At 34.5% G+C, this 26,729-nt stretch overlaps 1 protein-coding gene across 1 annotated transcript; it reads left to right on the top strand.

The window, feature by feature from the left end:
* Window positions 1–2,804: 2,804 nt before the first annotated feature.
* Window positions 2,805–15,467, top strand: LOC104227059 (putative DUF21 domain-containing protein At3g13070, chloroplastic). Its single transcript, XM_009779191.2, has 14 exons — window positions 2,805–3,492; window positions 6,562–6,662; window positions 6,760–6,853; window positions 7,206–7,283; window positions 7,386–7,489; window positions 8,830–8,911; window positions 10,380–10,519; window positions 10,607–10,685; window positions 10,798–10,861; window positions 11,704–11,795; window positions 11,878–11,943; window positions 12,245–12,361; window positions 12,575–12,754; window positions 14,432–15,467. Exons 1-14 carry the CDS (start codon window positions 2,938–2,940, stop codon window positions 14,684–14,686), a joined length of 2,007 nt encoding a protein of 668 aa, XP_009777493.1. The 5' UTR covers window positions 2,805–2,937; the 3' UTR covers window positions 14,687–15,467.
* The last annotated feature ends 11,262 nt before the right edge of the window (window positions 15,468–26,729 follow it).

The raw sequence follows: 26,729 nt of genomic DNA, 5'->3' as shown, positions 1-26,729 counted from the left end.
GTAGCGGAAGACATTAGATTGGTTGATATTAGAGACTTTTGAGAAGGAGATGCTAGTGAACTTGGTTGATCTGATTTGTAAACAGTAGTAGCATTTTACATACAATTGTGAACTAAGAAACCATTTCAATATTATCTTTTTACAATGAGTATTTGTCGTGGAACAACAGAATAGCTAGAATTCTAATAAGATTATTATTATATTTATATTATTTAAGATTACAAAAATTAGATGAAGTTAACTATGGTTAAATACTACTAATTTATAATTAATAAGATGACAAATGCCATTTAATTATTGGCTTGGTGTATACACCGGATGCGAGTAAGTTTTTTCCGTATAGATAGATATAGATATAGATAAAGATAAAATAAATAGTAAATGGAAAAAGTATTTATGAGTTTAAATTTTATATTTGTTGTTTATCAAGTGAAATAATTAGCACAGTTGCTCAGCATGGGTCAAATTATAAATTTCAATGACTTAAATTATTCAGTATTTCTTAAAAAATTTATAATAATATTGACCAAGTAAAAAGTACCCTAACCTAACCGTTTGTTTAGATGGTTGTTACCTATTGTATAGTTAATTTAAACACGATGTTTGTTTTGATTGTTACTTAAATTTTATTGTATCGTATCGTTAAATCTGTCATTACGTAACGACGAAATGTGCCACTTTATGTAATGGCCAATTTGGTATGGTCGCATCGTTACTTTGTCTTTATCTCTTAATCTCACCCTTCATTATTATTAAATAATTTATTTTATCATTTACCCTACCTTTTTATATAGTAATTTTATCCCGTATCATAATTTTTCTTTATAATATTGCAAGTTTATTCTTCATATTGTTGGTGCGTGATATCATGAAACTATGACAAACGACACAATCTATCCAAACATTATATTTATCAAACTATACAGTACAATACAATATGATACATTATAAAACAACATGTAACAACCATCCAAACAAACTGTAAAGAAAAGCTAAAGTTAATAATATAAAAAGTTTACAAATCATAGTGAAAATTAATTTGGCCATCTAAATTGTATAAATATATTTGTTTTACTTATGGAGAAACATATAAAACACATGTAAAATGTCTCTGACAATAAAAGTAAGTATCCCTTCATTTTTAATCACACGACTCTAATTTTAATAGCATATTTGGAAAGCCACTATGTAATTAGATTTGAGTGTAATTGAGTTACATAGTTTTCGCATGTTTATCTGACCAAGTAATTACTTAGTCAACATATAATTGGATATAATTGAGAAGGTGTAATTACACTCTGCAATTCTCAAGGGGAGCTGAGAATTGCTGGTAATTACATGGTGTAATTATCAGGTTATTTTTTAAATATCTTTTCTTTTCTTTTTAAGTTACTTTTTATTTGTGGTTTTTTTTCTTTTAATTTTTTTAAGTTTTTAAATTCTTTTTTATTTCAAATATTTTTTTATTTTCTTATTTCTCATTTTTCAACCTTCACTTCACGTGTTTCTATATAATTTCACATATTTTGTTTCTTTCTTAATTATTTTTATTTATTTTTATTACATTTAACTATGTAATTATTCTAATTTTTCTAAAAAGTTATACCCTGTAATCTTAGAAAGAATAAGTCATCCACAAACTTGACTTATAATGAGTGATGTTATTGAAGTTAAGCTTTATTATAGGATAAGGTCATGTGCAAACTTAATTATGTTAAAATAATAGTTTACTTTTAATATTAAAGAATATTTTTATTTTTCAACCTTTATTCTTTGTGATTCTATGTAGTTGCTCATATTTTTTCATTTTATTTTTATTTTCTTCATTTAGCATAATTGTGCTATTATTCTAGTTTTGAAACTCCTCCTCCTAATATTAGAAGTAATGAATCATTAATAAACTTAACATATAATGAATGATGTGATTAAAGTAGAATCTCATTGTTGAATGAGGTTATAGACTTATATTTTCCTTTTCTTTTGAATTATATTTACTTAAATTATGTTGAAAATTATTTTAGGTTATGTTGTAATTTTACATAAGAGTATTATGTTATTTTTTTTTGGATTTTGAATTTTATGTTATATTTTCGCTTCCAATTTATTTGCTTTAGTAGTATTCACTTATTAATTCAGATTGTATGCCATTTATTTTTTAGTTAAAGTTGATAGATTATTTTTCGTAAAATATTTGAGTAATGTTGTGGCGTTATATTTATAAATATTAATCATTTTATCAAGCATGCAGTCCATGATGTTCTTACAAATATGTACTTATTAGTTACAAATATATGATTAGTAATTAATATATTTTCAATAAATAATATCTATCTTAAATGTCAAATTTAATATTATTTATAAAGGCATATATTTGTTAAATCTTAACTTTTAATTTTTAATAATTAATTTTATATTTAAAATTTAATTTAACTGTGTAATTATACTTGTGCAATCAAATAATACACTTATAATTACAATATAATTATATTATGATAAACAAACAGATCATCGTAATTATAATACTATATAATTACTATCCTAATAATTACGATCAATTCTAATCATCCGGTGACTTTTTACCCTAGCAGCAATAGCGCGTGTGAACTCTGATTAGTCAAGCTTTGAAACCAAAACATAAAATGAAAATTCACAGACCGCAGGGTGTGAGGAGAGATTACGGGCAATATGATGTCAAATCTGTCATTTCACACCTGCAAGTTGCTTAGTTAGCGTCGTATGTATGCTTGTTGATTCGACGAGCTTAGCTTAAAAGAAACAAAAAAGTTGGAAGCAGGTGAGCTCTCGTGACCCAAGAACGCGATGAGCTCTCCCCAATTTCTTCATCTCTTCAAACTCGAAAAACAAAGCCCAGTTCTCCAAATACCCACAATTCCTCTTGCTTTCTTTTAGTATTTGAATTCTGCACAAGAAAATTCCATGGATGCAGCAGTCCACCAAGTCTCACTCTTTAATCCATCCTCATTCATCACCACCACTTACAAAAAACGTTCATATCCAAGCATTTATACTCGTCAATTAAAATTATCCATTAAACTCTCCGCCCATAACAACCTCCGTTACTCTTGTGGGGTTCCCTCAAATTTTCAAAATTCCAGGTGTAATTTTAATTCTAGGATTTGTCTGTCAGTTAAAGGAAATGGTGTTTTTCAGAATGCCCAAGATTCTTCTGGGTCATGTTTAAGAATACAGTTTTTAGAGTTGTTGCTCAAAAAAGGATTGGTTTTGGCTGCTGTGATATGTGGGGTTGTTGTAATTGGGTGCAGAAGAGTTCTTGCTGTTGAAGGGGTTTTAAATGGGGGATATAATGGGGTTATAGAGCAGAGTTTGGTTCTGTTGAGGAGTTCTTGGCCTACAGTTTTGCAGCTTCTCAGGGTTTTTAAAGAGCAAGGGTTGGTTCTTGCGGCGCTTCTTAGTCTTTCAGCTTTTTTCTCAATGGCTGAGACCTCAATCACTACACTTTGGCCTTGGAAGGTACCTTCTTTTGCTTCCTCTTTATATGCATTGTCTTAATTGTAAATATGTTCCGTGGTGCATTTGCATGCTTAGTTTTCTGCTAATACAATAACAACAATAACCCAGTGAAATCCCATGAGTGGGGTCTAGGGAGGGTAGTGTGTATACAGACCTTACCCCTATCTTAATATCAAGCGAAAAGTTATATAAAGCTTTTGAGTTTATCCTCCTATGCTGAATTCGCAAGTGTAATGAGTAAATGCTGATGCTTCTCTCCTATTTCAATCCGTGGTGGAATTAAGTAGAGAGAAGGGGGTTGAACTGAATCCCCTTCATCGAATAATATTACTGTGCAAATAAGGTAAAAATGATTTTTTTGGGTTATATATAAGCTGTTGAATCCCTTTAAATGAAGAAAAGTTTGAACGTAGTCGTAACGGGGTTCAAAAGTTGCTTTAGGTCATAGGTTCAGTCCCAAACAAGTTGGGGTCAACTATATGAATCTTCAATATTCATTTAAGCTCAACTCATATCATCATTATACAAATCCCATTTAGAAATAAAGAAAAAAATATAAAGCTTTTGTATTAATCCTGTATGCTGAATTCTCAAGCGTAATGAGTAAATGCTGATGCTTCTCTACTTGTCAGTTGTTTCATTTCATCAATTTAGTGCGAGTCCTTTAAGCTGTATAAGTTTATATGGTGCTGCGGTCGTAATGAAGCAGGCTAGTTTAAAAAGAATAGAGAGAGCTAGTGCGGATGAATAACAAAATTTGAGAAAATATGCTAAAACAGTCTAGACGTACACGGCACCTTCTTGGTACATTGTTAACGAAACTTTTGACTGATTAAAAAAAGTAAAAAATGCCAGTTTTGATGTATGAAAGAAGGCTTGCACGTTGTGCACATCAAAATAGCGCGCTAAGAAAATTTTCCTTAAAAATTAAAATAACACTTTGTCACTAGTTGGTAAAAATGTGAATTAGTGTGAAAGGATTGTGGATAAGGTGGGCAAATGTAATATGAAAAGAAGTAATTTAGAAAATGATCAAGAGGGGTTATGCTCGCATTTGCTGTTGTTTGATTTTTGAGATTATAAGTGTATAGAAGAGTAAAATTAACCTTTGATTAGTTTTCAGGTGGACTTAACTATTGCCAAATCTTCAGGTCTCCTACTTTTGTTTTATGTATTCTGATTTCTGGGTACGACTGGACCTTAGGGCTTAGTGATCAATATGTATAATTTGACCAGTGAGCCAATTAGAAGCTTGTAATGAGTTGCACATTTCAAGCAACTTCTAAAATGTCATACATTGAATTATATAGGTTTAATTCTCACCAAACTTTTCCCTTCCCCTTTATCTTCCCTAGGCCTCTCTTAAACACCCCCCCCCCCCCCAAAAAAAAAGAAAAGAAAAAGGGAACGAAAATAAATTAAAACACAGTTAATCTTTCAAGAGTAAAATAAAAAACTGCAATTTTCGATAAAGTAAAATAATTTTATTAATGTTTACTCCCTCTGTTCCAATTCATTTGTCATTCTCCTTTTTTTATTCCGTTCCAAAAGAACTATATCTTTCTATATTTGGAAGCTCTTAAACCTCCTATTTGACCCTTAATGTCATGTTCAAGACCACAAGTTCTAACTTCTAATGGTTAACCTTTCGCTTGTCCCAAAAAAAGGACCACAAGTTCTAATGGTACTTTTGGTATGTGACAAAGGTATCTTTCTTAAACTTCGTGTCAGTAAAACACCATAATATAAAATGCAACGGAGGAAGTAATAAGTAATTGAATATTTTTGTTGCTGTATTTAAAACCCACAGAATAGTATTTATTATGGTTTAGCATTTTTTAATATGGTAAACCCCACTCCCTCAAACCACCCCCTTGGTCCAGGAATCATTTCTGACCTTTTTTCCACTTTCCCTTGGTGACTCAAGCCACCAGTAGGTGGAGGGTTGAAGGTTTTTTTTAAAGGTAATGAAGCACTTTATTGATGCAATCCAGCACCAAGGGAATGCTGGGAAAAAGTACATAAAAAAGAACTTTACGGTGAATTTGAAGAACTAATAAAGTCAAACGAAGACATTCGATTCTAAATCATCTGCCGTAGTCCTGTTGCAATAAAAACTAAGCAAAAGTAAGCTTTTGTGCTTAGGATTAACTACCTTGTTCTTTTTGTTTTCAAAAGCTCTAGAAATAGTGTTAAGTATTTTAGGACGTCCCAAATTTGTGGAGCATATAAATTGGAGTGTCGGGAGTATAATGGACTTCACTATAGCTGAGAGATCATGGTGCTTAAGTTGCCGTTTTAAAGCAAATTTTAGTGTTTATAAGGCTTGTGGGTGAACTGAGTTTTCGCTTTGTGCATGTTTTGTGCACCTTCTTAGTGCACATTTGCTGAATTAAATTACTTTTACCGATTTAAAAAAGAAGCTTAATGGTAAGATTAAGGATATCAATGTCTCTAGCAGATATCATTCCTAACATTGTCTAATCTTGTACGAAATTCATCTTGTGGATATGGTAGCCTTGGATGCCATACATCCACACTTACATAATATTGTTCGTCTTACAACCGTGCTTTAGAACTTGCTTCTAACTTTGTTTGGTATCTTCCTCACATATGATAGAAAAAACAAAATAAAATTATCATTCTCTATTGCATGTCTTTTACGTACTCTAACATGGCCGTACTTTTTGACAAAGTCATGAGGAAAATTTAATTTTCCTCACCTTGTTCTTTGTAAGATTCAAGGTGCTGAGAAAGGTAAAACTTTTAGCTTGAGATAGTTACAAATCTGTAATATTAGAATGTGTTCATTGTTGTGTTGTATTTCACGAAATCAAATTTGGCATGGACCCTATCATTTTATTCCTTACCAAAGTTCTTTTTACTTATATGTGAATCAACTTTTGCTGATGAATTTAGCGTGAAGCTTCCTTTTGCTTCTCCAGGTCACTATCCTGCTGCTTTTTCTTTCTTCTCTAGCATTAAAAAGAAAGAAACTCTCGTTCATCATTTGCACATCATTTTACTCGCCAATTAATGCAATTAATTATTTCTGCTTTTAAATGTTAGGTACGGGAGTTGGCTGAAAAAGAATCTGACAGTGAGGGAGTCTTCAAAATGTTGAGGAGTGATGTTACTCGATTCCTTACAACTATACTCATTGGAACAACGTACTGTTCATTTGATGTTGTAATCATGACTTATACTGTGTTCCTCGACTTGAAAATGAAGATTATTTCTTATTTTAGATTTCATATGTGTGCTCAGCGTTGTCAATATTGGAGCTACTGCATTAGTTACTGAGGCTGCAACTGCAGTATTTGGTGAAGCTGGTGTGAGTGCGGCAACTGGAGTTATGACGGTATGTCATGTTCCGTCTACTTTGTTCTTGATATTGGCCTTTTCCTTAGTCATATATTTTCCTTATTTGCTAAGGCCAAAAGCCTATGCTTAAAAATAGTTTGGAGGACAGAGGCAAAGCCTAATTTGAAGAGTGTGATTTTGTAAGCTGACTTAACAAACGAAAAATGAGTTGCTCCTTTGAAAAACCTCTATTGCTGAGGATGCCTCAGTCCTTTTTCCCTTTGTTTGAAAATATAGAAAAGTGAATGAAGACCGCTTTTGCTGCTTGTAAACTTTTACTCAGTGCAGATGCCAATACAATATTCTGCTAGTGTTGCTAAACTACCACCTTTTTCTGTCTATTCTGCAAGGTTTTAATCCTTCTCCTAACGGAAATTACTCCAAAAAGCATAGCTGTTCACAATGCTACGGAGGTTGCTAGGTTTGTGGTAAGTTGATGTCTTGGCTGGAAAAAGTGATTAATGGATTCAGATAATATACTGATGATGCCTCGAAAATCTTAGATGGAATCTGATTTGAACTGCTTCTAGGTTAGGCCAGTGGCATGGCTTTCCTTGATACTATATCCAGTTGGAAGAGTTGTGACATATCTATCAATGGGAATGCTAAAACTCCTCGGCTTGAAAGGAAGAAGGTATGATGACTGTAAATCAAGTCTTGCTGTTATCACGAGCTCCGCCTTACAGATTGTTCATCTTTTGTTACCATCTGTGAGCTGTATTTACAGAACATGCTCTTATTTATTATTATTTTGAGAATGAACACGCTCTTTTTTTTTTTGGGAGAAAGATGAGATGAACATGGCAAGTTCACACACGCATATTATTTAGTAAAGATTATCCTTGTCATACATGCCTGTTCTCAATCATAGCGTGTGACTATATGCTGTTTTGTATTGGAAAAATACATTGTTATAGAGAGATACATGCAAAGCATTAGTTTTTTTTTTTGGGGTGATAACCGTAGTGTCCGGGCCAACTTGCGTGTATCTCAACTATTTCCACGGGATACCTGCTACCTCCCACCAGCAATAGGTACTAGGTAACTCTATCCACCAAGTCTTAGATAGATGGGAAGATCGCCTAGTGCTTTTTGTCTTCGCTGGGAATTGAACCTAAGACTTCCTGGTTCTAACCCACTTCATTAATCGCTAGGCCACACCCTTAGGTGCAAAAGCATTAGGTTCTTTCTGCATATAGTTTTTAATAGATTCTTAGTCTTTTGTCCATGATAACTTGTAGAAAAGTCTGGTTAGGATAAAATAGATGGGAAGTGTTAGAATCTCACATTGCACCCGAGGGCGTGGTCTCACGGTAAATGAAGTGGGTAAAAACCTTGGAGACCGGGATTCAAATCCCGGGTAAGACAAAAAACGCTTGATGATTTTCAAATCTCTCTAAACTTTGGTTGCGAGAGTTACCCAATACCTGTACTGGTGGGAGGTAGTCTCTTGATATGGTCTTGGGCAATTCTCAACTCATGAATTATCTTTTGGAGTTGAGTTAGACCCAAAATTCATTGTCGTAACATGGTATCTAGCTAAATCGCTCCATGTTAGAAGGTTTTCCCAATGATCCGTGTAGTGTTGTCCACGTTCCAGATTTCCAGCGCAGGACATGCGAGGTGTTGGAAACTCATATTGGGGATACAGGCTATAGTCTCTTTTTACGGTTTTGTGCAATCCTTATCTCATGAACTAGTTTTTGGAATTGAGTTAGACCCATGGTCTATTTAATTAACCAAAAAGATCTGGAGAAGTACATCGTCATACAAAAAGAAAGATCTTGAGAAGTATGCTGGAATTCAAAATAATAGTGAGAGATGCCTCTGTTATCTCTCCACCAGCATTCTTTTCACTTCGATAGAGAGCATGTAGCTTAGTCTTGTGCATGTTAGAATGCATGTTTATTTTTGTATGTGAGTTTGTGACTTCAAGTTGTGTGAAATCTTTTTGTAACTATTTTGGTATTCTAGTGAACCATACGTCACTGAAGATGAATTGAAGTTGATGCTGAGAGGGGCAGAGTTAAGTGGCGCAATTGAGGAGGAAGAGCAGGTGAGTTAATGTGTTTTCTGGGTTTCTGTTGTTATTCGTGGCTACTCAATTATTACCAAATATGAACCAGAGAAGCACATTCTACTAATATTAAGGTTGTCTAGTTCACATTGAATTAGTTGTCCGTGAGAGTAGCCCTCAAGTATGTGGCCATTGTACTAAATGCAGCATCTTGAGGTGCATTATCATGTCTATTTGGACGAGCTCCATTTTCGCAAGCTCTTTGTATCTTGTGTTTATCTTTCATGTTAATACCGGAGATTGATGGTTACATATTTTGGAAGTGAATGGATCAACTAATAGGTGTATCATTTTATTCTACTTCTATAAATTTAAGGAAGTATATGAATGAACAATGATGAAAGAGTTACTAAGCTATGTGAAAAATTGTAGCTTATATTATATGAAAGGCAAAATACATAGACAGACACTCAAACTTGGCCCCAACTATCAGTTTGACACTTCAACCTTACCCAGTGATTAGACACTTCAACTTGACACAGGTGTGTCTCGTACATACCCCCTGTATCAAGTTGCTATATATATCCTTGTTCATCTTACAAGGATAGAATCTAGTAAAGAGTCAGCATCATATACATAGCTTTCTTTACACCAAAAATGAAATAATAGTAAGCAGTTCATCTTGATCTTTCTGAATTGAGCTGCCTCTTCCTTCAAAACACATGGCATTCCTTTCTTTCCATAAGGTCCACCATATACAAGTTCGGATTATCTTCCACCATTTCTCTTGGTCTCACACATCCCCCAACATTACTCCAGCACCTCAATAGATCAGTTGTTAGAACTAGGCATAACCCGTTCGAGTCCAACCATGTTCAGGAAAAGTTGCCATAGCAGACCAGTGACACCACAGTGCAAAAATAAGTGGGCTATTGGATTCTACTTGACTATAGCAAAGGTAATACCACAATCCAATTTCCAAGGCCAGTTGCTATCCTGATTCTCATTTTCTAAAAATACAGAGTAAGCTGAACTGACAGTGAAGATCCTTTTGCAGTTCCCCTTCCATGTCAAAGCATCATCAGAACCAGTAGTGCCTTGAAACAGTTCCACGTGTTTATAAAATTCGGCAACTCCCTCTATTTCCCAGTCATTTAGAAGTTTACTAAAATTGAAGTTCCACCCTTGTAATTCCCAAACATCCTCATTTAGTCATGGTTCATAACTAATGCAGCTTGTTAAATGCGTACAAGGTGTGTTTCGTGGAGGACTAAGTAGAGGATGCTTGAATATATTTGTTGGGATATCCTTGAACTTGTTGATTTCCATGCATAAGTAGGTGGCTCTGAGTAACTGACTTATCAGTTAGTTTCAACCTGTAGTATTTTGCAATACTATCAGTTTTATCATCTCTCCTTTTGTTTTTTTGAATTAATTCTCAATTTCTTAAAATGCAACTTTTCAGAATTTCGCAGATGTGAATATTATTACCTCTGTTCTCTTGCAGGATATGATTGAAAACGTGCTGGAGATAAAAGATACCCATGTCAGAGAGGTAATGACACCTCTTGTTGATGTAGTTGCAATCGATGCCAGTGCAACTTTAGTTGATTTCCATAGTTTTTGGGTGACACATCAGTACTCCAGGTCTGTTAGACGTGTTATCGCTTTTTTTCTGCATAGAAAACAAATTTCCTTCAAAAGGTGCTAAAAGAGTTTATCTATGATTTTCAGGGTGCCTGTTTTTGAGCAACGTATAGATAATATTGTTGGCATTGCATATGCCATGGATCTCCTAGATTATGTACAAAAGGTCTACTATCTACAACCTCAACTAGTCGTCTTTCCGAATAGTAGTGGTATCATTTCTAATTGTACACATAAATCTCATAGTATGCAGAATTACATTCTGTTTGGTTTTGAAGGGAGACTTGCTGGAAAGTTCTGTCGTGGGAGACATGGCTCATAAACCTGCATACTTTGTTCCTGGTAATATTCATTTGTTCCTGATTGCTGTTTGAATGAGAGATCCCCTGTTAACTATTTTGTCGATTTCACCTAAACCATGTCTGCAAAATCAATAATTTATATACTGATACAAGATGCTGTTATCAGTAGGGCTTTTACGTACAGCTGCATATATTTGAGACTTAATGTCTCTGTTTACCACACTGTTGTCAAAGGCTCATTTAAGGCGCGCTTAAACCCTGAAGCTCAGAAAAGCTCAAGAAGGGCGCTTCACCTTGCCTAAGTTGCGCTTTAGTGTAAGGCAAGGCACTAAGGCGTGCGTCTCATTGCCCATGAGTTCTCGCTTGAATCAAGCGGCATTAAACAACAAATATAATCGGAAATAAGTTTGTTAGCTGCTAACGGAAACATTGTGAAAGAATTTGTTGCTTTGTTCTTGAATTACATATAAATTTTTATTTTTTTCCTTCATTGCGCCTTTTTTTAACTAAAACTCACACTTTAAGTGCACTTTGCGCTTAAAGCCCAAATAGACGTAGAGCGCTTTTTAGAGCTTTTCGCCTTTGACTACACTGGTTTACCATAACTATATTATCAAACAGATATAAATATTTTTTAGTATAATTAACGCTACTGAAGGTCTGTCCACTTTCCTGAAGGCAGTATTTAGATCCTTACGCTGCTGAGATATAATACTCCTTATTTAACCTGCTGCTTTCAGCGAGTATCATTATTATGACACATATCCCATTCTTAAAACTTTTCATGCTTTATGCTTATAAAAGGTATACACTGCTCTCTTGTTTTCGTTCCAACACATGAAGTTACCCAAGGAGGTAAACAATAATCTTGTAACAATGCAGATTCTATGTCTGTGTGGAACCTTCTAAGAGAGTTCCGAATCAGAAAGGTACACATGGCTGTTGTTCTAAATGAATATGGAGGAACTATTGGAGTAAGTATTCTTTCTCATCCCGTCTTTTTCTTGGTTGTGACGCTTCATTAATTTTATCGAAATTTCTTATTTCATGAAACAGATCGTAACCCTTGAAGATGTGGTCGAGGAAATTGTTGGTGAAATCTTCGATGAAAATGATTCAAAAGTAAGACTTTTATGGGTCCCTCTGTCCACTTCTTTGAGCTGCTAGTTGTTTGTAGGTCCTCAGATATCTCTGACGGATGCCCTCTTCAACTCAGAGCTGAAATTACTGCAGCTCTTTTAAATATGTCCAAACGATAAATATATTTGAAAATTAAATGATTTGTAACCTCCATACTGTACTAGCGGTGATATTTAGGTGTTGTTATGATAGGTGAAGTGATCTCTGTATTCTAGAGTATCATTACTCATTAGTACAGTGGAAGTTATCTGTTTATGTATTATCTTTTCTTGTCGCGTGACAGGAGGAAATCCAGAAAAAAACTGGCTATATCGTCATGCGGGCTGAGGGAATATATGATGTTGATGCAAACACCTCTATTGACCAGCTCTCTGAAGATCTCAATATTAAAATGCCAGAGGTATACTACTCTTCTAAGAGCTAAATTTTCTACCTGATAATTACATCTTACTGCTTGTTTTAATTTTCTAGCTGTAGCTGCCAAGTTTCCGGTTCTGCAAATAACTATTATGTCTGCTTGTTAGCATGATTTTGGTAGGGGAAAACAGCTTCAACTATTGCTAATCATAGATTTTTCCCACTAATTTGACATCTTTATTTTAATTGGCACCAGGACCATCAGTATGAGACAGTCTCTGGCTTTGTCTGCGAAGCATTTGGATATATCCCAAGGACAGGTGAGAGGATTAAGGTTATACTGGAAAGGGGAAATGAAGATGAGGACAACAATTATAATGACACAGAATCTGATCGAGCTGACCAAACTGAGAAGAACCAAATGTTTAAGCTTGAGGTATGCCTTTTCTTTTTTCCTGTAAAAAAGCAGATTTTTGTGTGTATTCCACACCATTACATACGAGCTCTTCTATGTGGTAGTTATCTAATTGGAGCTAGTAAATGTACTACAAATGAGTACTTCCAGCCGTACAAATTGGATTAGATATCAGAGTTAGATCAATAGCATATCAACAGAACTGTGTTTTCTTTAGAAAAATAAATAATAGTTCCTGTGCAAAGAGGGGGTTGTGTGCATAGAGAGGATCTGATAATGTGCCTCTTTTTGAACTTCAGATTGTGTGTTTATTTTCTAAATCCTCACGTTTTTCTGGTCGAGTTGAAAATAACCAAGTTGTTGCTGCTTTTATAGTTAACTGTGATTTTTCTTTCTTGGAAATAGCTATGGCTGCTTTGTTACCTGACATCACTAACTGCTTTCTAATCTTTATATGCGGGCAGATGCAATAGATTTCATATGTTTTCATCTGTTATACAGTAACTGATTGAGCTTTAGGTTGGTGAAATGAATAGGATAAACTTATGCTAAGTTGCTTTCAAATATTTCTTTCAGAAAAAAGAAGTTGCTTCTTGTGTAGAAGTTTTTTATTTGTTCTTTTTCTGGATAATCGAGAAATCTTCGAGGGCCAGTGGCAAACGGTTCAAAACTTGGTGGATAACGGGCCCCCTATCCTTCTCTACTTAAATACCAGGCTTTTGTTTTCGGCATAACTCAGACCTGTGACGTGCCTCTAATCCACTTATCATGCGATGCTCACCCATATACCAAAGCCCTAAGTGTGACCAAATTTTAAATTGTTATTTGCTTTTCCTTGTTATCTTTTGTCAGCTTTTTCTTATTTAGCTATTTAATGTGGTGAATTGAACAGTTAATTTCCTAGAAAATATTATACCTGAAATATAACAGGTATATAATTATACTAACAATGCAAGAACATAGCATGTATAAGTTATAAGAACAATGCATAAATATTAGACCTTGATTATAACATATCTATACTTATAAGAACAACGAGGCCAATGAAACAGTTCATTATACCTTTATAAAAATCACAATAGAAAAGGGGAGAGGATTGCTCTAGATGAGAGAGAACTTTAATAAGAGATGAGAGACGAAAGATGACTTTGAAAAAAGGATAAAAGAATTAAATGAATCCCTGATTTAGTGGGACCTAAATTTTTTGAAATATTTAGGTATTAAGCATAGGAACCTGATAAACATGCTAAAAATGATGCTATAAAATGTGCTATTAATAAAAAAAACCAAGAGCCTAGCTCAAGTGGCAGAGGGTGGTGGATTTGTGTCTTAGGTCACAGGTTCAAGCCCCCACACCATGCAAAACAAAACCTGGTATTTAAGTGGAGAAGGGTAGAGGGGCGGGCCCATTATCCACCGAGTTTCGAAGGCTGCGGTTGGTCCAAAGGATCGGCCTTAGACGGATTTCTCGGTCACAAAAAAAAAACATGTTGAACCAGGTAAGAATTCCAATAGTATGGCTGTGGACTTGAACCGTTGTATGGCTTGATTTGAATTACCATGAATGGATTGACACTGAAAGCTTCAACTACCTTCTTAAATCCAAGCTGCTGTCGTTTTCCATGAACTTAGCAGATTGAAGAATTTCATAGTAGGCAGATACTTAGTTGGCAGCTGATCTTGTCAATTGTGGTGCAGATATTAGCAGGAAATGCCAGAAAGGTCAGTGCTGTTCGATTTGAACGGCTCAATCATGACGATGAAGAAACAGAGACCAATGAGGTAACACGCCTCATTCCCAAAATTATGACTAGGAAGCGGAAAAATAATGGAGGCTCAGATAGAAGCAATCACAACGAGATCTCTTTTATGGAGAGGAGAGAAGAGGATGACCATTCCAACAATTTTGTTATGGCCGAACATGAGGACAATCATGATACTGCTAATAAATAATAATTGCATGAGTTATCTCATTCTTTTATATAAATTTCATTGTAAATGCCGGGTCAGGTGTTTGAATGGCTTTCAGTTGCCAAACTGAAAAGGGTTGTTTTGCCCGAGGACTTTATCAATCATCGCTGCACCATAAGCTCTACTAATTCTGAATCTTTGTAAGAGTTACGCTGCTTAAGCTGGTCATGGTGGAGGCAGGTCTTTCGGTTAAATTTTTCTTGGCGATAGCATCACAACAGTAGGAGTGGATGTGGGGGGACTATTGGCTCTAGTATTGAGATATTCTCCCTGTCTCACCTCCTTTTTGGCTATCTCAGAGCAGGAAAGCAAGTCAAAGAATGGTTGAAATTGGGGCCATGAAGTAACGGAAAATGATTGCAGCAGCCTTCAAAAGTATTCTAACATTTGGCAGTAGGACCTTTATAATTTGTCATAAGTCCACATTACAGTTGGTTGATGTCAATCATAGTAGTACTGGCTGGTGTCGAGATGATGAAGGGGCAAACCATCTCTACTTGCACAACTGCCAGGTAGAGAGGTCTCTATTTTTTCTATCCGTAAGGCGGTTCTTGGGGAGGGAGGGTGTAAAAAATATATATATTTGCTTATGGTTTTGAGTCCTATAAACCTTGGTAGAATTATGTTTTTGTTGATCCAGGGGAACCCATTTTGTTCATTTTCCAAAATTAGCATACTCCTGTGAGACTGGAGCGAGAGCTGCTTTAATCACTTGACAAAGCACTTCTTATAACCTGTAATCAAGATCCTCGTTTGTCTCTTGCATCCATTCTTCACCATGAGGCTGTTCAGAGGTCATCATTTTATTATATTATATCTGCACAGAAATGAAATCCAAACTAAGCTGTGTAATTTCTACATCAAAGTTGCCCTGTTGACCTTTTTATGTTTTTAATTTAACGAAAGATAACTATAAAAGTTGGAGCGTCACACCACCCATCATAGGCTTAAATTTGTTTGGAACTTGCAGTTGTGCTGATAGCTTTTATCTTGTCCCTTTAAATGTTTTAGGTTTTGTTATTTTAATTTCTAAGTACTTCAGGTATAGTTTCTGAATATTTAAATATTAGTAACTTTAGTACCTAAATCGAGATGGAGGTGGCAAAGAGAAGTAAAGTTCAACACTCATTTGGCGTGGATTTGTCACAGCCCAATTTAGGATCATGATCGGCGCTTAGGAACAAGTGCTCCCAAGTAAACCTCGTCGGTAATTTACACAAAATCGGACAGAGTTTTCCCTGTTTTAGGACTATCCAAAAATAATCCTGTCTTAGAAATTACCAACACAACCAACCAATATGCACGTAAATCATTCATAATCTTCGTCAACTAACCAAAAACGAGTTTTCACCATCATTACCAACCTCATAACCATAATAATACCAAACCAATTTAAAAAATACGGAAAGAAGTGCAATAGTAGTAACTAGTCCAATATAACGAATGAATACTCATGATGCTAATAAAAGTGACTATGAAGCAACTCTAAGAGTTCATAAGGAAGGACGATAATAAATAAATAAACTCTTCGCCCAAGCGAAAAAGTGGGGGCTCACCAGGAACTATCAATTCTTATACTCTAATTAACAAAATCCTCGCTCGCGTCAACTGCTGTCTCTGTAAAAAAAAATAGCGGGGGAGTGAGTCGCTAGCTCACTGAGTACTAACACTTAACCACAACCATTTTTTATCGGGACAAGTCAGAAATACATGCTGGTATAATAAAATTCAGAAATTATCATAAAAATAAAATGCTCTTTCAAAACGGTAAGAATAATCAGTCTCATTATGTATTTACTATAACAGAAATCAATTTAACAATTCGGTAATAAACTCGGTAAGCACTGTATCATATCAATTCCTTATGTTTGGGAGGTTTCCAAGAAAGGATCATGTATCTGTATCACTGTGTGGACCCCTTCGTAAAAAGAGTCAAATATAACTGTAGGTCCCTACTCGAGGGAAAAACTGTAACTGTATGCTAGTTCTACCTTCCCACTAGCGAGGGCTATAACTGTACTCGGTAATCGGTAAATACAAGGTGCACCAGGTCTAACGAACCCACCGTTAGCTACAGGATCCTTCAAAGTTTCCTCCCGTTTATACTCTTTCTTGTAAACAGTAAATACTCGTACAAAAATATTTTCAAAATAATAAAGGGCATATAATTTCTTATCAACTCTTGAAATTTTATTTCGGTAACGGTAAGCGTGTCCCAAGGAACAGTAGAACATGTCTAGTAACAGTGAGAACATTTTAAATAATTGTAAACATCTCGAGTAAACTATTCAGTACCATATCAAGTAAAAGGACTTGTCCCACATGCAATTTCAAAGCACTGGTAACACATTTATTTTTTCAAAATCATATATAAACCATGCAAGTTATGAAAATACAAATTGAGGTAAGATTACTACTCACCTCAATGCCAACTATTCAAAGCTTGACTTCTTATCGATCCAAATGCTCAATTCGTTTGCAATCTATGAATCATTATAAGTCCAGTGTTTCCACCCATCAACTCCATAATCCAATTCTCCCAATAATTATCTATCAAAATTCATGTTCTATCCTCAAAGCCTTTCTACAACTTTTCTAAGTATCCTGAAAACTTGTAGGAAATAGTAAACAATAAGTTAACATCTTTATCTCTCCTTCATGGTTCTATATGAATACAATTGAGAGAATTAACATTTTTTTTAAAACTGTTATATCCAAATTATAGGGAAAAATTCTGATCCAGCTCTACTAGTTCACCATTAATCTATTCAATAATAAGTATCTGATTATTATTCATGGCTATTCTCGTATTCTAGTCGCTGGTAACTTACAATATCTAATGAAATCCTACAATATCTGAGGTGAAGTTAAAAAAAATATCTACTGAAAAATTCAAATTTGGTGTTCAAGTAATACCCGATGAAATATGTGAATGCCAGAAAGATCTACAGCTGATATATGACCTTTGAGGCAAAAACAAAACTTCACGGTTTTTTTTTGGTATGAAAGAAAAATGCTTCAATTTCTGCAGAAGATTTTGGTCGTGTCCTCCTTAGGATGGAATTCCCTTCTGATAGATATTTTTCCAACTCTCAAAGTTTGCCCCAATCTTAAATTTATTGTTTTAAAATTCTATAAGACTAAGGACTCAAAATCCCCTTTTGGTGTTCCAGTTACGCTACTTTTGTTAGATATGACCCATCTATATTTTTTCTAATCCTTTTCTTTTATTACTTGGTCCTCTTTATTTATTTATTTATTTATTTATTTATTTGTAAGTTACTTAACTACCCTTGTTTTTAGTGTGAGGTATTATATTCTTCCCACCTTATGAAATTCGGTCCCCAAATTTAGCTCATGTACGTACTCGTAGACTGAAATAAATAAGTATACTCGACTCGCATAACATCTTCGACTTCCCATGTAGCTTCTTCAACTGTATGGTTTCTCCATAAGACTTTCACGAACACAATTTTTTTTAATCGTAGCTTTCTCATTTGTCTATCAACAATAGCTATCGGCTCCTCCTTGTAAGATAATTTCTTATCAAGCGGTATAATTGGTTGCTTCAATCACTTGAGAGATGTCCGATATACATTTTCTGAGCATAGAGGCATGAAACACTGGATGTATAAAAGATAACTCGGGAGGAAGTGCCAAACAATGTGCCACAACTCCTACTTGGTCAAGTATCTTGTAAGGACCTATAAATCTCGAGCTCAACCTATCTCTTTTCTCGAATCGCATCACACCCTTCATAGGAGAAACCCGTAAGAATACTATGTCCCCTATTGTGAATGCTAAGTCTCTTCTTCTCTTATCAGCTTAATATTTTTTGTCTGCTTTGTGCTGTGAGTTATTTTTTTCTTGATTAATTAAACCTTGTCAATAGCTTCATGTACTAAGTCGGGTCCCAATTAGTTAGTCTCACCAGCTTCAAACCATCTAATAGGAGAACGACATCTCATACCATACAATGCTTCGTACCGTGCCATCTGAATACTAGACTGAAAATTATTTGTGTAGGAAAGTTCAGCTAAAGGTAGATAAGCATCCCAGTTACCTCCAAATTCAAGAATACATGTTCTCAACATATCCTCCAAGATCTTTATAGTACGTTTAGACTTCCCGTCTGTCCGTTGATAAAATACAGTATTAAGATCTACTCGTGTACCCAATGCTTCTTGAAAAGATATTCAAGGCATGCGCTAAATTTTGATTCTCTATAAGGAATGGTGAATAATAGAACCTATGGACTCGGATAATATTTCATTTATGTATCTATGCATATTTCAACTCATTGTAAGAAGTTTTGACTAGCAAGAAGTGTGACTATTATATAAGCCAATTTATAATTTCCCAGATATAATCATAACCTCTAATTGTTTGAGGTGTCTGTCACAAAGTTCATAAAATTCTATTTCATTTTCACTTTGGAACTCGAGTTGTAGTAGTGGTCTTACAAGTCGCAAATTCTTGCCTTGACATGCTAGCAAGTCAAATAGTTAGAAACAAGATAAAAAAACCTTTCCTCTTTCATTTCTTCCAAATACAATTTTCTTCTAGTTATGGTACATCTTATTGGACCCTAAATGTACAGTGTATCTAGAGTTGTGAACTCCTCAAGAATAACTTGTCTTAATCCATCTATATTTGGTACACATAACCTGCTGCTTAGTCGAAGAATACCATCACTATCAATAGTCATGTTCTTGCTTTTACTAGCTAGGGTCTCATCTCGATATTTATATAATCGCTCATTTTTATATTGAGTGAACTTTATGTTCTCCACTAGTGAAGACTTGGCTTTATCACAAGCCAATAATATCTTAATTCTCCATACTAAACTTGATACAAGTACCATTTAGTCTCTACATATTTTAAGCCAAAAGTCCTTTTGACAAAACTATATGTGTCAAATTGCTCATAGGTTTTTTTCTGCTCAATGCATCAACCACCATATTGGTCTTTCCATAACGATACCAATTAAAACAATCATAGTCATTGGGTGGTTTCATCTACCAAAACGGTTGAAGATTTAGATTTAGTGAAAAATATTCTTTAATCTCTTGTGGTCAGTATAAATCTCACAATTTTGCAATATAAGTAATGCCTCCAAACCTTCAAGCCAAAACCAAAACCACTGCGACTAACTCTAAGTCATGAGTAAGATAATGTAGGTCATGCTTCTTGAATTGTCTCGAAGCGTAAGATATAACACGATTATATGCATAAGAACACATCCTAATTCATCCTTAAAGCATCAAAAAAAATATCGTGAGTCCTCCAAAATCTATTGGTAAGGCTAATACTAGGGTAGTTGTTAAACATGTTTTGGGTTCCTGAAGCTTTGCTCACATTCCTTTGTCCCTGGGAACTTTGCATTTTTGTTGTTGTTGTGTTAACTAGGTTAGTGGTGCTGTTATTTTGCAAATATCCTATACCAAATTCTAATAGTAGTCTGCCAAGACAAGTAACTACAGATCTCTATAGCAATAGTCTTAAATAAAAATTGCAGTACTTTTTTTTTCTAGAAACAACTCGAACACCATATTCATTATATCTTATAAAAGCGACTAGAGAATTTGCCAGTCCAAAAGGCATTATAAGTAACTCATAATATCTGTACTGATTTCTAGAGATTGATATTGAAATATCTTCCTTTATTATTTTAAGCTTATAATAACTAGACTGGAGATCAACCTTTTAAAAGTGGGAGGCTCCTTGTAACTAACCAACAAGTTATCTATACAAGACAATGGATATTTCTTGTGTATTGTTATCTTATTTAATTATCTGTAGTTGGCGCACATTTTTAAAGACTTGTCCCTTTTTTTCCAATTAATATGGGTGTACCCTATGGTGCAACACTCGATATAACAAAACCTGTATCCGGTAAGTCTTCAAAATATATAATTTACTCATCTCTAAAACCTATAATCCTTTTTTTTTGGGCAAAACTAACTTTTAAAGTTCAACAAACTTAATAATCTTTCCATAATAATCGAGGGTAGCCTGGTAAGAAGATAATTAATCCATACATATTAGTATGTTAGAGTCAATCATATCAAGTACAACTTAGTTAGCTAGGGTTTCCTTCTCTTAACTTGAATCTTAAAAGTTTTAAACACATGTCTTATAAATTTTTCACAGATGTGGCAACTCGACAAAGATCGCTTAATATCTCAAAACATTCTTGATTTTTAAATCTTCGACTCATATTAAAATCCATACTAAAAGATATTCTAATCTTGATCTTCTTATGTGAGTTCTTGCACGCCTATCATGTCCATATTTTCAACTTTCTAGTAAGTGCAACTGCTACAGAATAGGTTTAAGTCTTCATATATGTAGTTACTATCTTGTTTAAACGGTTAACCAACCTTTCAACAAGCCTCTAAACTTAAGATGTTGTTTGCGTATCCAGCTGAGAAAGTTTGGTGTTATATGTAAGTATACCCAATGTCTAAATCAATTTCTTAAATGATCTGGCAGGCAAGTTCACGTCACAAACTGTCAAGAAGGAAGTGATTCATAAGTCCTTTAGTGAAATTATTCCCAAATAAGTTGTGTTGCTCTTGTTGGTGTCTATAAGAGTACACTAGCATTTCATGTATTCGCCATATTCTCTTGTCTAAAAGTTGCATGTTCCATAGACCTTTTCATGAAATATCCTATAGCTCATAACATGGTAAGTATTTTACTAAAACCTTTAAGGATCCTTTGAACTATCAGAAATAGCAAACTTAGTTGTTTCAACTTTAGGAACTTTATTAAGAATATTTTGTTGTTTCATATAATCTTCTAGGTCCATGATGACTTTAGAGCCCCAATTTTTTTGCTCATTATTCTTACGTTTATCCATTATATCCATAAAGATTTCAATTTTTTTAATTCATGGAGGTAAGTACCTTTTTTTATAGTACTCCTCTATCGTTGTAGTGGTAGACTAGTATAAATTTTCGAAATAAACCCTATACGCATCTTACCAGAAAGCACCTCATACGGCACAATGAACCTTTCACTGGTCTTGTATACTACTTATGTAGCATTTCTTTGCTTGGAGATGGTTGCATGTCCATTGGCGAAATTTGACGTCTTTGAAGTTTGAACCTCTAGCCAAATTCTATTATAGGGTAATTGGTCTGAGCCATACACGAATAGGATAAGTAATGATAGATTCAGTTATCTGACCCTAATCGCCACACACGTACGGAGGAATAAGAAAGAAAGACAAGACACATCCTATCACGCCCTCGCAGAATCACGATTATGGGAATGGCCGGCTACATACCCATAATTGAGATTCTACTACTGACGTGTGCTCCATTAGTCACAAGAATAACCTAGGACTCTAATACCAACTTTGTCACAACCAAATTTAGGATCATGACCGGCGCTTAGGAACAATTGCTCCCAAGTAAGCCTCATCGGTAATCTAGACAAAATCGGACAAAATTTCCCCTGTTTTAAGACTATCCAAAAATAAACCTGTCTTAGAAATTACCAACACAACCAACCAATATGCACCTAAATCATTCATAATCTTCATCAACTAACCAAAAACGAGTTTTCACCATCATTACCAACCTTATAACCATAATAATACCAAACCCATTTCAAAAATACGGAAAGAAGTGCAATAGTAGTAACTAGTCCAATATAACGAATGAATACTCATGACGCTAATAAAAATGACTATGGAGCAACTCTAAGAGTTCATAAGGAAGGACGATAATAAATAAATAAACTCTTCGCCCAAGCGAAAAAGTGTGGGGCTCACCAGGAACTGTCAACTCGTATACTCTAATTAACAAAATCCTCGCTCGCGTCAACTGTTGTCTCTGTAAAAAAAAATAGCGGGGGAGTGAGTCGCTAGCTCAGTGAGTAATAATACTTAACCACAATCGTTTTTTTTATCGGGACAAGTCAGAAATACATGCTGGTATAATAAAATTTAGAAATTATCATAAAAATAAAATGCCCTTTCAAAACGGTAAGAATAATCAGTTTCATTATGTATTTCCTGTAACAGAAATCAATTTAACAATTCGGTAATAAACTCGGTAAGCACTGTATCATATTAATTCCTTATGTTTGGGAGGTTTCCAAGAAAGGATCATGTATCTGTATCACTGTGTGGACCCCTTCGTAAAAGGAGTCAAATATAACTGTAGGTCCCTACTCGAGGGAAAAACTGTAACTGTATGCTAGTTCTACCTTCCCACTAGCGAAGGCTATAACTGTACTCGGTAATCGGTAAATACAAGGTGCACCAGGTCTAACGAACCCGCCGTTAGCTACGGGATCCTTCAAAGTCTCCTCCCATTGATACTCTTTCTTGTAAACAGTTAATACTCGTACAAACATATTTTCAAAATATTAAAGGGCATATAATTTCTTATCAACTCTTGAAATTTTATTTAGGTAACGGTAAACGTGTCTCAAGTAACAGTAGAACATGTCTAGTAACACTGAGAACATTTTAAATAATTGTAAACATCTCGAGTAAACTATTCAGTACCATATCAAGTAAAAAGACTTGTCCCACATGCAATTTCAAAGCATTGGTAACACATTTATTTTTTTCAAAATCATATATAAACCATGCAAGTTATGAAAATAAAATTGAGGTAAGATTACTACTCACCTCAATGCCAACTATTCAAAGCTTGACTTCTTATCGATCCAAATGCTCAATTCGTTTGCAATCTATGAATCATTATAAGTCCAGTGTTTCCACCCATCAACTCCATTATCCAATTCTCCCAATAATTATCTATCAAAATTCATGTTCTATCCTCAAAGCCTTTCTACAACTTTTCTAAGTATCCTGAAAACTTGTAGGAAATAGTAAACAGTAAGTTAACATCTTTATCTCTCCTTCATGGTTCTATATGAATACAATTGAGAGAATTAACATTTTTTTAAAACTGTTATATCTAAATTATAGGGAAAAATTCTGATCCAGCTCGACTAGTTCACCATTAATCAATTCAATAAGAAGTATCTGATTATTATTCATGGCTATTCTTGTATTCAAGTCGCTGGTAACTTACAATATCTAATGAAATCCTACAATATCTGAGGTGAAGTTAAAAAAAATATCTACTGAAAAATTCAAATTTGGTGTTCAAGTAATACCCGATGAAATATGTGAACGCTAGAAAGATCTACAACTGATATATGGCCTTTGAGGCAAAAACAAAACTTCACAGTTTTTTTTTGGTATGAAAGAAAAATGCTTCAATTTCTGCAGAAGATTTTGGTCGTGTCCTCCTTAGGATGGAATTCCCTTCTGATAGATATTTTTCCAACTCTCAAAGTTTGCCCCAATCTTAAATTTATTGTTTTAAAATTCTATAAGACTAAGGACTCAAAATCCCCTTTTGGTGTTCCAGTTACGCTACTTTTGTTGGATATGATCCATCTATATTTTTTCTAATCCTTTCCTTTTATTACTTGGTCCTCTTTATTTATTTATTAATTTATTTATTTGTAAGTTACTTAACTACCCTTGTTTTTAGTGTGAGGTATTATATTCTTCCCACCTTATGAAATTCGGTCCCCAAATTTAGCTCATGTACGTACTCGTAGACTGAAATAAATAAGTATACTCGACTCGCATAGCATCTTCGACTTCCCATGTAGCTTCTTCAACTGTATGGTTTCTCCATAAGACTTTCACGAACACAATTTTTTTTAATCGTAGCTTTCTCATTTGTCTATCAACAATAGCTATCGGCTCCTCCTTGTAAGATAATTTCTTATCAAGCGGTATAATTGGTTGCTTCAATCACTTGAGAGATGTCCGATATACATTTTCTGAGCATAGAGGCATGAAACACTGGATGTATAAAAGATAACTCGGGAGGAAGTGCCAAACAATGTGCCACAACTCCTACTTGGTCAAGTATCTTGTAAGGACCTATAAATCTCGAGCTCAACCTATCTCTTTTCTCGAATCGCATCACACCCTTCATAGGAGAAACCCGTAAGAATACTATGTCCCCTATTGTGAATGCTAAGTCTCTTCTTCTCTTATCAGCTTAATATTTTTTGTCTGCTTTGTGCTGTGAGTTATTTTTTTCTTGATTAATTAAACCTTGTCAATAGCTTCATGTACTAAGTCGGGTCCCAATTAGTTAGTCTCACCAGCTTCAAACCATCTAATAGGAGAACGACATCTCCTACCATACAATGCTTCGTACCGTGCCATCTGAATACTAGACTGAAAATTATTTGTGTAGGAAAGTTCAGCTAAAGGTAGATAAGCATCCCAATTACCTCCAAATTCAAGAATACATGTTCTCAACATATCCTCCAAGATCTTTATAGTACGTTCAGACTTCCCGTCTGTCCGTTGATAAAATGCAGTATTAAGATCTACTCGTGTACCCAATGCTTCTTGAAAAGATATTCAAGGCGTGCGCTAAATTTTGATTCTCTATAAGGAATGGTGAATAATAGAACCTATGGACTCGGATAATTTTTCATTTATGTATCTATGCATATTTCAACTCATTGTAAGAAGTTTTGACTAGCAAGAAGCGTGACTATTAGATAAGCCAATTTATAATTTCCCAGATATAATCATAACCTCTAATTGTTTGAGGTGTCTGTCACAAAGTTCACAAAATTCTATTTCATTTTCACTTTGGAACTCGAGTTGTAGTAGTGGTCTTACAAGTCGCAAATTCTTGCCTTGACATGCTAGCAAGTCAAATAGTTAGAAACAAGAAAAAAAACCTTTCCTCTTTCATTTCTCCCAAATACAATTTTCTTCTAGTTATGGTACATCTTATTGGACCCTAAATGTACAGTGTATCTAGAGTTGTGAACTCCTCAAGAATAACTTGTCTTAATCCATCTATATTTGGTACACATAACCTGCTGCTTAGTCGAAGAATACCATCACTATCAATAGTCATGTTCTTGCTTTTACTAGCTAGGGTCTCATCTCGATATTTACATAATCGCTCATTTTTATATTGAGTGAACTTTATGTTCTCCACTAGTGAAGACTTGGATTTATCACAAGCCAATAATATCTCTTAATTCTCCATACTAAACTTGATACAAGTACCATTTAGTCTCTACATATTTTAAGCCAAAAGTCCTTTTGACAAAACTATATGTGTCAAATTGCTCATAGGTTTTTTTCTGCTCAATGCATCAACCACCATATTGGTCTTTCCATAACGATACCAATTAAAACAATCATAGTCATTGGGTGGTTTCATCTACCAAAACGGTTGAAGATTTAGATTTAGTGAAAAATATTCTTTAATCTCTTGTGGTCAGTATAAATCTCACAATTTTGCAATATAAGTAATGCCTCCAAACCTTCAAGCCAAAACCAAAACCACTGCGACTAACTCTAAGTCATGAGTAAGATAATGTAGGTCATGCTTCTTGAATTGTCTCGAAACGTAAGATATAACACGATTATATGCATAAGAACACATCCTAATTCATCCTTAAAGCATCAAAAAAATATCGTGAGTCCTCCAAAATCAATTGGTAAGGCTAATACTAGGGTAGTTGTTAAACATGTTTTGGGTTCCTGAAGCTTTGCTCACATTCCTTTGTCCCTGGGAACTTTGCATTTTTTTAGTTGTTGTATTAACTAGGTTAGTGATGCTGCTATTTTGTAAATATCCTATACCAAATTCTAATAGTAGTCTGCCAAGACAAGTAACTACAGATCTCTATAGCAATAGTCTTAAATAAAAATTGCAGTACTTTTTTTCTAGAAACAACTCGAACACCATATTCATTATATCTTATAAAAGCGACTGGAGAATTTGCCAGTCCAAAAGGCATTATAAGTAACTCATAATATCTGTACTGATTTCTAGAGATTGATATCGAAATATCTTCCTTTATTATTTTAAGCTTATAATAACTAGACTGGAGATCAACCTTTTAAAAGTGGGAGGCTCCTTGTAACTAACCAACAAGTTATCTATACAAGACAATGGATATTTCTTGTGTATTGTTATCTTATTTAATTATCTGTAGT

The sequence above is a fragment of the Nicotiana sylvestris genome, chromosome 7 (assembly GCF_000393655.2).
Source record: "Nicotiana sylvestris chromosome 7, ASM39365v2, whole genome shotgun sequence".
In the NCBI taxonomy this organism is placed as follows: Eukaryota; Viridiplantae; Streptophyta; class Magnoliopsida; order Solanales; family Solanaceae; genus Nicotiana; species Nicotiana sylvestris.
Note: the sequence above shows the minus strand (reverse complement) of the source record. Positions and strands in the feature narration are given on the sequence as shown.

Bases quoted from the DNA above. Each gene is read 5' to 3' on its own strand.
- LOC104227059 (XM_009779191.2), top strand. From the start codon at position 2,938: ATGGATGCAGCAGTCCACCAAGTCTCACTCTTTAATCCATCCTCATTC. The intron at 6,854-7,205 runs GTATGTCATGTT...CTATTCTGCAAG, and splicing joins CGGCAACTGGAGTTATGACG to GTTTTAATCCTTCTCCTAAC. The intron at 10,520-10,606 runs GTCTGTTAGACG...TATGATTTTCAG, and splicing joins GTGACACATCAGTACTCCAG to GGTGCCTGTTTTTGAGCAAC.